Source organism: Nanorana parkeri, unplaced genomic scaffold (genome assembly GCF_000935625.1).
Source record: "Nanorana parkeri isolate BGI_ZX_2015 unplaced genomic scaffold, ASM93562v1 scaffold459, whole genome shotgun sequence".
NCBI classification, from domain to species: Eukaryota; Metazoa; Chordata; class Amphibia; order Anura; family Dicroglossidae; genus Nanorana; species Nanorana parkeri.
In genome coordinates, this window is record NW_017306727.1 from 226,065 (window position 1) to 242,519 (window position 16,455).

The 16,455-nt window shown below is 44.4% G+C and overlaps 1 protein-coding gene across 1 annotated transcript in view; it reads right to left on the bottom strand.

Moving 5' to 3' along the window:
* The window catches only part of LRRC49 (leucine rich repeat containing 49), a 96,235-nt gene extending 86,939 nt beyond the window's left edge, over positions 1-9,296 (bottom strand). Inside the window, exons 1-3 of the mRNA XM_018560495.1 lie at positions 9,085-9,296; positions 4,734-4,796; positions 3,635-3,722 (exon numbers count right to left, since the gene is read on the bottom strand). Of these exons, the coding sequence (XP_018415997.1) occupies positions 3,635-3,722; positions 4,734-4,796; positions 9,085-9,123 (190 nt within the window). The 5' untranslated portion in view covers positions 9,124-9,296. The remainder of the gene's footprint in view (positions 1-3,634; positions 3,723-4,733; positions 4,797-9,084) is intronic.
* Positions 9,297-16,455: the final 7,159 nt, after the last annotated feature.

Below are 16,455 nucleotides of genomic sequence, written 5' to 3' on the forward strand. Positions count from 1 at the left end.
ACTGGCCCTCGTGTACTTGTCGATACCAATTACCAATACTTTCTCTTAAAGGGACAGGTGAAATTTTTTTTAAAATAATACAGAGAATAAGGTATCACTGCCGGGGGTCTGATGGGGAGTGTAGTTACCTCGGTAACAAGTGGAACCCCTCAGGACACGGTATCAATAGTGGCTACGATAAGGAGGGGTTAGGTTGGTAGCACTGCCCACGATACTGTTGGAGCGTGATGGGATCAGTAGCTGTCACACCTGATTATCAGTGGAATGGTATACAAGTTATTGCACACAAGTACAAGTATCGGGCCCGATTCCGATGCTAGCATCGGTATCGGGACATCCCTAGTTAAATATCTATTATAAATATGAAAATAATTGCTTTTAGTACTTTTAGAATCCCAAAATATATAATATCATTAAAATATGTATGAGGGTACTGTCATTTATGCTGTGGAACTAAAAATATACTGATGGGGTCAGATCAATTGAACAGCCAAAGCACATTCATAGGATCACACACTTAGGTGAATTTATTAAAGGAGTGGAAACTGTTTACCTAATGATGTGTATGTTCATTTAACTTAGTGAGTATGTGCCCCTGTGTTCAGGTTAATTATCCATTCAGGTGCTGTTTTTTTTAATAAACCTTTCACGCGATTGGGTATTGAAACACAATTCCACTTTATTCGCTAAACTAAGTGAACATTTTCTTGTATATTCATTTTAATAAATGCAGAGTGTCCACTCCTTTAGTTAAGCAAACCTATGGCCTTGCTCATCCATTAGCTCACAACATTCTATGAAGGCATGATTATTTATGAATGTGAATGCACCCATAGCAAGCAACCCTATCGCAAAACAGACCATGGCACATTTATAAACCAGCAATGCAAATGCTTAAACACAACAGAGGCAAACAATAGAAATGCCCCAAATTCACATACCAATGTGTTGTGGAGTGTATACATGGAGACATAAGTCAATCAGACTGGCGTGTGATAAATAAAAAGACTCGATGTTACGTGCTGGCGCTGGAGTAGGAGGCGGCGATCGGTCCCGCAGGCGCGAGGAGAGGGGAGTCTATGATACACTGCTGTGGGTGGAGCTCCAGGTGGAGTCCTCTGGGCAGTCGCCGGCCAACCACATTAGACCCCACCTGGAGCTCCGCTCACAGCAGTGACGCGACGCTCCTCCAGCCTGCCAGAGGACACCAGCCACCATGGAAGGTAACAACAACAAAAAAAAAACAGCGCAAGCTTCGGCGCTAGACATCGGGGCATTTTGACAAGTACCAGTACTTGTCAAAATGCCCTGTATCGGGCCCGATTCCGATGCTACCATCGGTATCAGGACATCCCTAGTTTTAACCCTTCCCTACTTTATCGAAAACTAAAAATAAATGTGGCTACAGATCCATTTTAAGCATCTTATTCACCCCTAATTTACACATGTTTAATTGACAAAGAATTTGTAATATGCAACATTATGTTAAGTAATCATATTGACAAAAGAGGGTTACATTTGGTTTCCATAGCTTATCATGGCCCTACCATGTTAGACCATGTTGTACACCACTCTTTGGTCTAGTGCAGTGGTGGTAAACCTTGGCACTCAAGCTGTGCCAAAACTACATATCCCAACATGCATCTGCCTCTGAGAGTTATGTCTGCGGCTGTCAGAGCCTTGCAATGCCTCATGTGACTTGTAGTTCCAAAACAGCTGGAGTGCCAAGGTTCGCCATCACTGGTCTAGTGAGTTGTCACCCATCAAAATTATACATGCAACGTTCACAAGCCAAAAGTTTATATTTCACCTGTGTTGACTTTACGTGGACTTGAACTTAAAAGTGAAGATTTGCTGTCTTATAGGGAACATCTACAAATGTTAAATGTAGCCAAGCAGTGCCCTGAAAAATCTACCCTCTTGAATTCCTCATGAAGAATAGCACAGCACTACCTGTGACTTGAGCCTCATAGCTGTATATCTCCAGTGTGAGACCATCTTAGGCACCATCACCTGTAACTACTAGTCTCACACGATTTTATGTTGTCACTACTGTGCTGCTGACTGTTCTTCTTGCTGGAGGGGAAGCTTTACCTGGGAAACTGCAGTGCAAGAATCCCCCTGCTTCCGCTTCATCCATTGTGTGCATCTGTGCTTTCTAGAGCTATCCTGCTGCTACTCGATCATTACCTCAGCAATCATAAGGGGGAAGCACCACCCTGTTCCTTTACCAAGATGGGCGCCTTCACAAAGAGACACAGTGTGGAACAAAGTCTGGTAAAGCAGTGAAGTGGAAAAGATCAGCTGCATGAAGATCTCTATTTGCCTTTCTTGGGCACAACTTACACATTTTGGATCCTCTTCAATGGTCTTACCTGCCACAAATGTGTAACCCCTGCAACACACTTTAAAAAGCCCTGACCATGTGCCTTTTTCTGCAGCAGGAAAAGCAATACCATTCTGAAAAAACAAGCTGTCGCACGGTCTCTGGCTAAGCATGTATCTAAAGTCAAAACTATTAGTTTTGTACAGAGTGGAGTAAGACTGGAACCACTGTCAGACTTTTTTTATGGCTTATTTGTCCTGATGGCCACCATCAGTAAGACTGACAGCGAAGGAATATCCAAACTTTTCAAATCATTCAATGGGAACAGCTGTTGGTGTGAGAACTGTCTAATAAGGGATTTTCCTCATTCTGGAGAGAATACCATTCACTGGAAACGGTAGATCCACTTAAAGGGAGGTACTGTGCATGTAGAGTGGGGCAGCTGGTGATGGAAATAAGACTGGAAAGAGGATAGCTGAAGTATGGTGGGCAACGACAAAGGACAACCTAGTAAGGCAGTAGGCACATTTAATCATTCTCATACGCTCATGCATTGTCCCGCACTTTAGGAACCAATGTCATTTATGGTTGATTTTAAAAATCTTCAAGCAATAGTCGTATGGTAAGGGTGAAGGAAAAGATTAATACAGAACAAAAAAAATAGAGGGAAAATAATCTAATAAAGAGCAATATCCATGTCTGAAGAAAACCAGTGTTGTGTACCAAGCTCTTGTAGTTTCAATTTTAAAAAAGCAAAAAAAGGATTTATAAAGTCCACTGCAACTGGTTGCAATTTGCACCCCATCACTTATTTCATGGACTAGAAGGTTGAACACGTGAACATTTTTAAATATGAATATCCAAATCTTTTTCAGATAAAACTATCTATAAGGAAGCCGAAAAGCATTTAAGATTCAACAACAGGTAACCTTTGCATTATCTTACATTGAAGATGTTCATAGATTTTAGTAAGGTGAAATAACCGAAGTGATGTCAATTTACTGAAATCTGGGCCGTAACCTTTGATCCCACAAACTCTGGAACAACAATAACATCACCTAAAGGACATCTAGCTTGAAGCATCTGTGCATGAGGATACCTAGATTGACCTCTGCTCATAAGGAAGATCACCAGGAACCTAAACAAGAAATGCAATGATGTACAGTGGTCCTCAAATTAACCAAAAAATGAAATGGTTTTGTAAAGTCTGTGGTCCTTTCTCCACTGATATACATTACAGAACAGTTATTCCAGAAATAAGGAATATGTTAACCAGTGCTCAAGCTAAGCACTAGCATCAACTCATACCTGGCCTCCCAGTAATGCTCTTTTCTTGGTCATGCTGAGAATGCCTGTTGTTAAGAGATGCTGGATCCTTACTTAACCTGAAATCAAACTGAAATATAGAAAGCTGATTCAATAAAATGACAGACACATTTCTATCAAGTACTACAAAAGATAATTTTCTTGCATGTTTTAGAAACATTTCTGGGGCTTGTCAGATAACACTGCTTATTGTATCTGACATTTTGCAAGGGTAAAAATGGCATAAATGCTCATTAAAGATTGAACTGCACACCTTGGCAGTATCAGAACCTTGTATTACTCTTTTATATTAGTCCCCTCAACCATGACTTTTTATATATAATGCATGATAGCTGACTGGGAGCTATTCAAGATAACTAGTATATAGCTGTAGAAGAAACAGGACAGTAATCAGTAGTGCCTCTTCACAACTTCATGAACTTTGTATATGCGGCTGACCTTATTGGATGAGGTTGCAACAAATGAGGAAACACATTAAAGGAGAACTATGACATGAGTGATTTCCACTCACCTCATAGTTCTAAGCCGACCTGTGACAATGAGACTGCCACAGGTCGGCTCAGTAGATCGGGAGGTGAGAGAACACATACCGGGTTCCCTCACCTCTCGATTCTGTCACGGCTCTCTGCCGTGACAGGGGGAGGGGCTGGATTCCCCTCTCCCCGCTCCGATCTGCCAGCGCTGACTGGCGGAACGGACGGGGGAGGGGGCGGGTACAGCTGGCTCTGCCTCTAGATAGGCAGAGCCAGCTGTCACTCACGCAGCTGGGCGGATCCCGTCATCTAAGTCGGGATCCGCTCCAGGTGCGGCGTCTCAGTATACCGCGAGCTATAGCTCGCGGTATACTGAGCTTAGGGTAACGGGAGGACGCTAGTTTGTGTCCTCCCGTTACCCCAAGGAGAACTATGGGGAAAAACACCGACCCCATAGTTCTCCTTTAAAAACGAAGGATCAAATCTATCTAAAATTGACTTTTTTTTTTAGAGGTAGTATCATCTACAGACGTCTGAATATATGTTATCCGTATAACCTCAAACCTCAAACGACACACATGGAATTCATTATGTGTTGCTATTATTACCTGTTTACTTTTATCTGTAACAGGGGTAGTCTGCAATACCAGATGAAGACCGCAGTTGTTCACCTGAAGAAAGAAAAGATTCAGTTAGTGATGCTATTAGAGCTCCATATTATATAATTTAATAGGTGGTTAAATATATGATTAATGATTCTATACAACATGCATTTAAAGACCAACTAAAACTCTACTTTAAATTGAATGTAAACACTAACAATTAACTTCTCTGATTTGTTCCCCCTTGGTCTTTCTCCCACTTACAACCAATCTAGGTAGGTGCCCCTCCCTGTGATTACAAATGCAAGGAACCCAATCTTTACTGACCATTTGTCCGCTGGCCACCCATGCAAGAGGGAACGCCTCCACTGGCCACCCATGCTAAAGGGAACGCCTCCACTGGCCACCCATGCAAGAGGGATCGCCTCCACTGGCCGCCCATGCAAGAGGGAACGTCTCCACTGGCCGCCCATGCAAGAGGGAACGTCTCCACTGGCCGCCCATGCAAGAGGGAACGTCTCCACTGGCCGCCCATGCAAGAGGGAACGTCTCCACTGGCCGCCCATGCAAGAGGGAACGTCTCCACTGGCCGCCCATGCAAGAGGGAACGTCTCCACTGACCGCCCATGCAAGAGGGAACGTCTCCACTGGCCACCCATGCAAGAGGGAACGTCTCCACTGGCCACCCATGCAAGAGGGAACGTCTCCACTGGCCACCCATGCAAGAGGGAACGTCTCCACTGGCCACCCATGCAAGAGGGAACGTCTCCACTGGCCACCCATGCAAGAGGGAACGTCTCCACTGGCCACCCATGCAAGAGGGAACGTCTCCACTGGCCACCCATGCAAGAGGGAACGTCTCCACTGGCCACCCATGCAAGAGGGAACGTCTCCACTGGCCACCCATGCAAGAGGGAACGTCTCCACTGGCCACCCATGCAAGAGGGAACTTCTCCATTGACCGCCCATGCAACAGGGAACTTCACCACTGACTCCTCATGCAAGAGAAAGTATGTTTGGGAGAGTGCAAGATCAGGAATTTGGTAGATATTTAAATCTGTTGATATTTTAGTTAAGAAAATTATCTATAGTGTATCTACGCTTGAGCTGCGAGCTTTGCACATCTTGCTTGCCACATTTGGGATGCCACAATACAAGTCATTACAAGTCAGAAGAAGATGGAAGCTGGAAGCGTTGGCAACAGAAGCAAGTGCTGACATTGCAGCACTGGAGGAAGTAAGTTTGTCAAAAAGTACTCTGCATTAGACATGGGCTGCCGAACATTGCCTGTTCGAGCGTTCGCCGAACTTTTTGGGACGTTCGCGGTCTGTTCGACCACGCAGTGTTGCACAAGGCAAAGCGCCCTCTGAAGCTCTAATTGGTCAAAGGCTTCCACCTGACCACGGGTCAGGTGCAAGACTTTGCCAAATCAGAGCTCAGTATTGAGTTAGAGCCACGATTGGGCAAAGTCGTGATGACTTTGCCCAATCATGTCCCGCCTGTCAGATGCCGGCAAACTACACAACTGGGCGGAGCTAGCTGTCACCGCTAGCTCTGCCCAATTGTGTATGTTTTGCCGGCATCTGTCAAAATGCCATTATGCAGCGGGAGTCGGCGGGGAGAGGACGGGACGGCGGCCGGCAGTTTTTTTGTTTTGTTATTATTGCTATTTATTTTTTATTTCATCGTCGTTGGACAACGCTGGACGCGGTAATTGACCCTGGAGTACATCAGTGGATCCATTTTTGGGGGGGTGTTTTTTTTTTTTTTAAATAAAGGATTTTTGATTAAAGTCTGGTGTTTTTATTTAATCTATTTTTGAACACTTTAGTGAATGGGTAGGGGTAAAAGTACCCCTTATTTATTCACAAGGGGGAGGCGGCATTTGGGTGCCCCTTTAATAAAAGGGGTACCCCGATGCAAATAAGCCCCCTGCCCGCAGACCCACACAACCACCGGGTCAGGGTTGCGGGAACAAGGCCCTTGTCCCCATCGGCACGGGGACAAGGTGCTTTTCCAGGGGTTGACTCTGGAAAAGCACCCTCCCAGTGCCGAGGCATGTGGCCTGGTGTGGGGGGAGGAATATTAGTGGGGACCCCATGCCCCCCCCCCATTTTGGGGGGTGGGATTCCTCCTTAAAGTGACATTAAACCCTCAGATTGTTTAACATAAACCAATACTGTAATGTGTGCCTTACTGTAATCCATGGTTGTTTCCCTTCGCTGCTCTTCCTTTTAAATCCTCATGTCTTCTCATGCTTGGGGAGAACTTCCCTTTGCAGCTGAGTGCCTCAGGTTGTGAACCTGCACACAGACACCGTGTATCCATTCCTGAGACAAGGCAGTCTGCTGCAAAACAGAAGTTCTGCCCAGCATGAGAACAGATACAGATTTAAAAGGAAGATCAGCAAAGAGAAGGGAAACAACCATGGATTACAGTAAGGCACACATTACAGTATTGTTTTATGTTCAAAAATCTGAGGGTTTAATGTCACTTTAAAATTCCTACCAGACCTTAAGGGTCTGGTATGACTTTTAGTGGGAACCCTACGCTTTAAAAAAAAAAAAGAAATGGTCCCCCCTAACATTCCTACCAAACCTAAATGGTCTGGTATTGTTTGGGAGGGGAAACTGCACACTTTAAGAGTAAAAGAAAAAAAAAATCATTTTTTTTTTCCTTTAGAAATTTCAGTTTTGCTGCAGCAGGTTCTATACATCGTACAGATCCACTAATTTACAGGCAGTTTATGGGGACCCCCCAGGGACAATATTTGAAGGAATTTTTATTCTTACTCTTTAATAGATGTTAAATTCACTGCTCCTTTAAAATAACACATTTTTTTTTTTTTTTTCATTGATTCATGTCCCCCAGGGCAGTACCCGGACCTCCATACACCTTTTACGGATAATAACTTGCATATAAGACCTCTTAAAGGGTACATTCGTTTCCAAAAGTTCGACCCACATTGACTTGCATTAGGTTCGTATTCAAACTTTTCGGGCGTTCGAATACAAACTGAAGACGGGGGTGTTCGGCCCATCACTACTCTGCATACTAGATCATTATGCCAAAAGGCTCCTGGAGACCTAAAAGGTTTATCTTTTTCTGTGGCAGTTTAAAGTAGCACTACACTGACCACCAATGTTAAAGGATCACTTTTCCATTGACCACTAATGGAAGGGAGCACTACATTGACCAACATTGTTAAAGGTAAACTTCTCCACTGGCCACCAATGTAAGGAAGCACTACACTGGCTGCCAATGTTAAGGGTGCACTACACTGCCAACCAATGTTAAAAGGACACTTGTCCACTGATAACCAATGTAAGCAATACAATGACCACCAGTGTTAAAGGGATACTTCTCCACTGACTACCAATGTTAAAGGGGCACTTCTCCACTAATCATCAATTTAGGGTAGCACCACACTGCCGCCATTGTTAAAGGAATACTGCTCCACTTACCACCAATTTAAGAGTGAGAGACAAAGCAGATTTTATCTCAAAATTAGAGTGTATTATCTGAGAGACAATAGCCACAAACATTGTACAGTGGCTGGACAGTATGCAGGTTGCTTAAGCTGTAATTATACTGACTGCCAGGGTAGACCCAATAAGATCCTTAGGCGGCATCTCACTGGGTCACGTGGTCCCTTTCCTGCCAGAGCGTCCCGGGTTGCCAAGAGCTTTCAGCAACCTGGGATGCTCTGGCCAGTGTCACTGGTTGCTAGGAGGTGAGTAGGATGCTCTGGCTGTTGTCCCACTCAGCATGTGGCAACAGTGAACCGTGGGGGATACCGAAGGTAACACTACCTCCCATGCACCACAAACATAAACAGGGCCCCCCCTGGTCTCGTTGTGCATTGCCAGCAACCCCCTCCCTGGTCTTATTGTGCACTGCAAGCACCCCCTATCACCCACCCCTGCTGACTGCCATTGTTGAAGAAACACTTCTCCCCTGATCACTTTATGTAATAAAGCACTACAATGACCACCATTGTAGAGGGAGATTACAATTTTCCCAATCTGTCTTCTTTAATATTATGATTTATTTGATTTCATGATTATTACTGGAAAAAATGTTGATATCAGCAAGTGGCATTGAGATAGTCATTGATTGACTCCATGTATTCATTGTAGTATCCTTATATCTACAATGTACTGATCCTGCTATTGCACCATGGGCAGATCATTCATACACCTTGTTATAATGGAGAGATACAGCAGCAGCGTGTATTTAGATGAAATTATCATATTTGTAATGGAATGTAAACCACAACAACAGATACTAATAGATGTGGGTTCCTAGGATGGGATCAGGAATCCTGGTTGATCGATGATACACACACACTACTCACATTGGACACAAGCCTCCCTCGGTATTTGCCGGGCAGCATGTTTACATGCTGATGTGTGTTCGGGGTCACAGGAGGATATGGCAGCCGGTTGTCACTGCCCACCTCCTACACAATACGAAAATGGTGTCCTCCACATCGCTGTCACCATAGAAGCCGCCCGCCTCCGTCTCCAATACCGGGCCACGCCCCATCACGCCGCGTGCCGGTCTCCATGGTGACGGGCAGCTGACACTCTACCGGGATGCAAGGAAGGAAGATGCTCCAGAAGACCAGAACGCCATTTCCGGTTTGGTTTGTTATGCTTTGTGGAATGGAATGGAGTCCTCACAATTTATAGCGCACAGCCTCCACCTGACGGTTCACAAAGCAGATTTGGTTGTTGTGAGTTGACACGCTGCTCATAAACGTGCAGACTAGGCTGTCTGCTAAAGACACACATTCAGTGCTAGATAAGTCTGATCTTCATCCGATGAACTGGGGTGATCGATATAAGCATGCCCCCCCCAACTTTATGAGATGAGAAAAGGGGGCATTTTTCAGCACTATGTATTCAGGCAATGGAAACACTCCTGATACACCAGCTCTGTTGTTGTAAGGGTTAGTTCACACTATATGTAGTTGTGATGCAGTCAAAATACATCCCAATGCTATCCTATGGGCTTTCTTGTGCTTAATTCACACCATTGCAGTCAGAAAAAGTACTGCTTGTCCTATTTTACCTGCATCTAAACGCAATGGAACGCATACAAAAAAAAGCAATTGATTGTGGCATCATGCGGGGGGGAAAACGCATCAAAACAGATTGCAATGCAACTGCGCAGACGCACGCAGTTGTGATGCAGTTTTTTGGTGTGAACTAACCCTAAAGAAGAACTCCTATCAGAGGAAAACAGCTCTCGCAGTGTGGCAAGCCCTGAACTGCAAGGGCCTGTTCACACCATATGCAGTTGTGATGCAGTCCGTTTATTATAACTGCTGCAGTCAAAATACATCCCAATGCTTTCCTATGGGCTTTCTTGTGCCCAATTCACACCCTTGCAGTCAGAAAAAGTACTGCTTGTCCTATTTTACCTGCATCTAACTGCACTAAACACATCAAAACGGAACGCATACAAAAAAAATACAGAATTGATTGTGGTATTATCCAGGGACATGCATGGGAAAAAAAAGGATCGCAATGGAACTGCACAGACGCACGCAGTTGTGATGCAGTTTCTGGTGTGAACTAACCCCAAGGGTTAAGTGCTCATTTTCATCTAAGGCCTAAAATAACAAAGATGCACTTACCCAATCCTCGGCCCCGCCTGGCTGTTAGCCCGGGCCCTGCAGCCTCTCTGCCCATGTAATGTCCTTTGTCATCCTCACATCCAATACACTGTATTGGACGTGATGATTCACAGGACCTCAGACTGCCAGAGGGGGAGAGAGGCTGCAGGGACCAGTCTAACAGACAGGACCCAGGTTTGGTAAGTGTATCTTTGTTGTTTTAGACCCTAGATGAAAATGAGCACTTAACCCTTGCAGGGTTTGAAGTTTTTCTGCCCGGAGTTCTTCTTTAAGTATATGCCAAGAAGAGTTAAACAGAATAGTTTTTTTCTTTTTAATTCCCCTTAACCTTTTCTTTGTATTGGCTTTTCCAAACAGGAAACAAGATAAGTAAGAGACAGGATGAAGGTTTTAGTGCAGAATAACACCTCTGGTGGTTACATTGAACCTTTTCAGAGAGATCTGGACATCAGACCAAAAAGAGGGACAACTGAGGAGGAAAGTAGGACAGAGGGATTTGGTTCCTAATGAGGGACAGTTCTCCAAATCAGGGACTGCTGTGAGGTATGTACAAAGGTGCCCATACACTGCACGATTCTCGTACGAGAATCGCGGGAAATCCCACGATTGTGCGAGAATCGTGCAATGTATGGAAGGCGTGCGACCGTTTCTACTGTACGGTCGCACATCTTCCGTCGAACTAGCAGGCTGGAAAACCCCCCGGGAATCATCCGATTCCCAGCGGGTTAGTGGCCTGCTTGTTCGACAACTGCCGAACAGGCCGATGTGTGCACGCGCACACTGCCCGTTTGCAGTCATTGGAAGCCCGCCCTCAGGGTGGTGGGCTTGCGATGATTGCAAGTACGATATGCCTGTCCAAGATGGGCAAATCGTACGTTTTTTTAAGTACTTTACAACCCTCGCAAGACAAAAGTCTTGCGAGGGTTGTAAAGTGTATGGGCACCTTAAGAGCCTGTGTGTCCATGGCACCAGTCTGAGATGCCTCTGAGATCATTCAGAATTCATTGACAGGTGCATGTGACCTGTAGTTGACTTCTTCCTGGTCTGATGACTTAATAGGAGTGCTATCCAAAACTCACTTGAAGCAAACAAAAGCCCGTCAACACGGCCCCACATAGAGCGGAGAAATGAAAATGTTGCTCAGTCACATACAGCTAGTAGTAGTTAAGCTAAACGTACTGAGCTGAGTCATGCTGCAATTTGCGCTGTGGGTGGTCCTGTTGGCACGCCTCTGTTTGCCAAAAGGTGATTTTTCAATAGACATTTGTTGAATGAGCCGGGCAGAGAACTGACAGCTACACAGTGACTGCAGCCATTTAGCCAAATATTTGAGTATTCTGACAGCTTCAGGAGCCGACTGTCAGAATATAATAGCCCGGCAGGGGATAATCGTCCATCCACTCTGTTTTCCATGGGTAATCGACTGGACTTGTTTCGGGGCTTATGAAAGCCACTTCGTCAGTGCAGAACTAAGGATGTAAAGATGTGGCTACCAAACGTCTTCAACAAAAAAAAGGCTATTTCGTTTTCTCTGCCATATCTGATTTGTTTTTTCAAGCTAAAGCCCTCAAGTTCATTTTGCTTGGCCAGTGGTAAAACACTTTCACAGTATAGATTGTGATCTTTTTTCGCAGGATTCGTCACTCCAGAGAGCACGTCTCCCATGGAAACCCATTCAATGAAGCTCTCCACACACTGTTGTTGTGCCAATCTGAAGGCCACACGAAGTTTGGAGGTCTAGCTGTGGAATCTGCAGGCAGTTGGCGACTTCTGCCCACTGTGCGCTTCAGCATGCGCTGACCCCGCTCTGTCATTTTACGTAGCCCACCACTTCGTGACTGAGTTGCTCTTGTTCCCAGTTGCTTCCACTTTGTTATAATACCACTTAAGCTGCCCATACACCTTACAACCATCTCACGACTTTCGTTGTGCGAATGGTTGTAAGGTGATAAAATTTCGTACGACCTGCCCATCTTGGACAGGCAGATCGTACTTCCGATCATCGCAAGCCCTCCCCGCTGAGGGGAGGGCATACAGATGATTGCAATGGTAAGCGGGCAGTGTGCGCTTGCGCACCACAGCCCATGCGGCTTTCGTCTTGCGATCGCGCTACCATGCTCGGAAGACGAAAGTCTTGCGACCTTACAGTATATGTGGTCGCACGCTGCCCATACACCGTACGATCGCGGGATCACACGCGATTATCGGACCATAATCATCAGGTGTATGGGCAGCTTTACAGTTGACCGCGGAATATTTAGTAGCAAGGCAATTTCACGGAACACCCGATTCCAATTATTTGGAGGGGCGTCCCAATACTTTTTTTTGTATTATATACACTCATCTCAGTTACACTGTATTTCTTTCTTGTTGAAGTGTATGTAAACCCTAGAGCAATGAAAATATAATGTTGTTGTATACGTCTCACTGTTGTTGGTTTCTTGTGTTCTTTGCATCACCAGCCTTTCTTTCCATTGAAAAAAAAGCATTTATTTAAAAAAAGTCTGTGTACCTGGTGACAACACTTCAGTGTGTGATCTCCCTTTAGGGCAGGGGTAGCCAAACTCCGGCCCTCCAGCTGTGGTGAAACTACAAATCCCATGATGCATCTCTCTGCGGGAGTCATGTCTGTGGCTGTGAGAATCTTGCAATGTCTCATGGGATTTGTAGTTCCACCACAACTGGAGGGCCGGAGTTTGGCTACCCCTTCTTTAGGGGCAGCGTTTTCCCTTTCATAGCTTTCAATGGCTTCAGCTATTCTGTATTGCCTTCTTACTGGATTGGCAGAGACTCCTGCATTTGGGATTTTGCATTCCATCATTATTGTCACATAGGAGATCTGCAGAATCCTTTGTGCTCTGCACAGTGCAAACCTCTAAAATAGTTTTTTTTTTTTTAAAGTCCCGTTTTAGCCAAAGATTTTAAAAGCAATTATATCAATGCTTCTAGAAACATGGTGCCCTATGCAGTATATAGAGGCTTTTGACATGAGGCTTTAATATTCCTTAAAGTGGACCTTTACCCCCTTTTACTAAAACTCACATTAGCTTGCAGCTCTGCATTCTGATATGAAATCATCCTGCAGTAATTATTTAAACAAACATTTTTTTTGCTTTTACATACAATTCACTTCCTGGTTGAGTGAGACACTGGTGATTTAGCCCTGGCCTCACAGATGCATCCTGGAAAGGTTACATCATCAGTGCCGTCCTGGGAAATCTCATCTATAAACTGCAAAATCTCTCAAGATCTCAGGGCAAGGCATTTTTTCCCCTGAGGTGATGTGCACTGTTGCATGATCCAGGAGACAGACCCAGAGTTCCAGGAAGTAAAGGGAGATGGATTCATCTGCTCTTAACAAAAATGGCCACTATGAAAAGAAATGGGAGGATAAGAAAAATAAGGTATGCAAAGAATGAAAAGCCTGCAATTATCTGTAAGTATCTTTGTAGAGTGCTATTACTGAACATCTCTTAAGGTGCCTTTGATGTAAATTTTAAGAAAAGGATGAAGATGCTATTTTAAATAATTGCAGGTGATTCGAAATGAAATTCACCCTCCAGAACTGATTTCTTAGTAAATCCACTTGTTGCAATAGGTGCAAGAGATTGAAAAGCCAGTCACAATCCTTGCTAATAACACTTCCAAAGTTAAGGTCCCTTTAACCTCCCTGGCGGTATTCCCGAGTGTAGCTCGGGGCTACTTTTCCATACCATAAGCAGTAACCCCGAGCTACACTCGGGAATGCCGCATAGCATTTACTTACCTTGTCCCCCGAGCCACGCTGTGTTCTCCGGCCGATGCCGACATCCGTCTTCCGGGTTCTGTCCCTTGCGAGCGTATGCGTCGCAGGGGGCGGAACCGGCGGGATATTCAAAGAAATAGAAAGAAATTCCCCAAAAAAAAAACCGAAAAATGACATGAAAAAAAGAAAAAATCATACCGCCAGTGAGGTTAATGTTTTGCAAAGATTACTTGATTTGTTTGTGTCTTTAGAGCTTGAAGAGCAATAAAAAGGAGCCTTTGGCATGAAATGCAGTCTGGAGTTCAGAAGCACCAAGATGATGTTGTGTTTTCTGAGTCAGAAAACGTACCCATTCAACATAAAACACTCACTTTCTCCAGCAAATAAAATCTCCCTGGACTTTCTGCTTCTCAGTTTACCATGCGTCAGTTTGAGCTGTGGAAGGTTGCCTAGACCTTGCGGACTTTGTGTAGAACATTTTGTAATGAGTGAGATGAAACAGATGCTTGAAGCACTAAAATGCTATTTGTTCAATGATGACTAATCTTGTGTACATATCATGGACCTCTAACTCATTCACATCTCCGGCATAAACTGGCATGCAGGGTGAATGTGCACAAAACGAGGCGGCCCAACAAAGTCATCTCGTGGCCCAACGAAGTACTGATGGGGTGGTCATAATAATCTGGCCACTCAGTGTAGATATAGATATATATCTATATATATACACTGTATATATAGTATATGTAAATATAAAATATTGTGTCTAATAAATTAGGTATATGGTGCAATTTGCCACTAGTATTAAAGGAAAAGTATTGGCAAAGTAAAGTGTACTCTTCCCAAAACTTAGAGCTGGTGTGGGACACTGCAGCCGTCACATGCTGGCTCTATACAGAGAGCAGAGTGATTATGTAACCATTGATTACTCGGCTCACAGTCTTCTCCCTGCAGAAAGCAATAGCTGTCAGTCACAGCTCCTCTCAAGGATTCCCTGCTCCCCTCTCAAGCGCTCATTGGAGGAACAGACAGGGAAGGTCGTCAGCCAGAGCCAGCTGTCAATCAGCAGCTGGGTTGATCCTGGAAATATTGTTGGGATCCTACCTGGCTGGAGCACAACTCTGCGCTGTCATTATATAGCGGGCATTAGCAACTGTACACCTGTGACCCAAAAGAGAAGTGAAGCCAAAAAGGTTTGGCTTCACTTCTCTTTTAACACTGCAGTTTTAGTTCTTTGTCATGTAACATGGTTTTATCATGTGCTAGTAGATACACTGATTTCCCACTACCTTTAACAGGGCAACAATGCTGATTATTCTACAGTGAAATCATGCAGCAACGTTGTCACCCTGTCGACAGGGTAGTCTTAGACGGACATGTTCTTTTAGGCCTGGTTCACACCTGGGCGTTTTACAGCACTGATCGACGCGCTGTAAATCCCCCAGCAAGTGAAATCCCATTATTTCCTATGGGCATGATTCCCACCTGTGCGTATTTCAGCGCTTAGGAACGCGCTAAAAAACGCCCTACGCCCAAAGAAGTACAGGAGCTTCTTTGGGGCATATTTTCCGCGCGTATCCATTAGAATACAGCTGGATAGCCCTCGTAAACGCGCGTTTGTCATGCGTTTCGTTGACTGCAAATCGCTGTGAAAACGCGTATATTACGAACGCCCAAGTGTGAACCCAGCCTTAAATGACACATGCTGTTACAAATTACAGCCTGGTTCTTGCTAAAGCTACAGCAACTGTGTTTTTATCTTTTGGAAAAAAGAATTAAACAATGTGAATAAAAGCTGACTGTTGTACCCATTTCTGGGTTTGTCCCAACCCCCGCAATTGCCACTTTTGTTGGACAGCCTGGTTAGATATTCTGGTATCATACAGTTACCAACATACAATATTTTTGGTATTGTGGCACTTATGAACTGACAATAGTAAAAGGGAGATCTTGGGATTTTCATTTCCATCACATAACACAATGTTGTAAACCAGTGTTTTTTAGTATGTACCCTTTATAAAAAGACAATTTTCACCAGTCCCTCCTAGCCTGGGACACCTTTTCTCAGGTACCCGTTGGCATTTGAGCATCTATTACCAGCACCTCTTTATTGTGTAAATGTGTTTTCTAAACTATCCAATATTATTAGGTTTGTTTCATGTTTATTGTATACAATTCATTTGTTGAAGCTCAATATTGATATGATGAATTTACTTTAACAGGCTGTATTTGTTGACATCCTGCGCTGCAAGTCGCTCTGCCTAGCTCGGAGCGCAATGAGTACAGACCAGCCATATGAATAAATGGACCAAGTGGCAAGCCATGTTTCGGGGCAACAT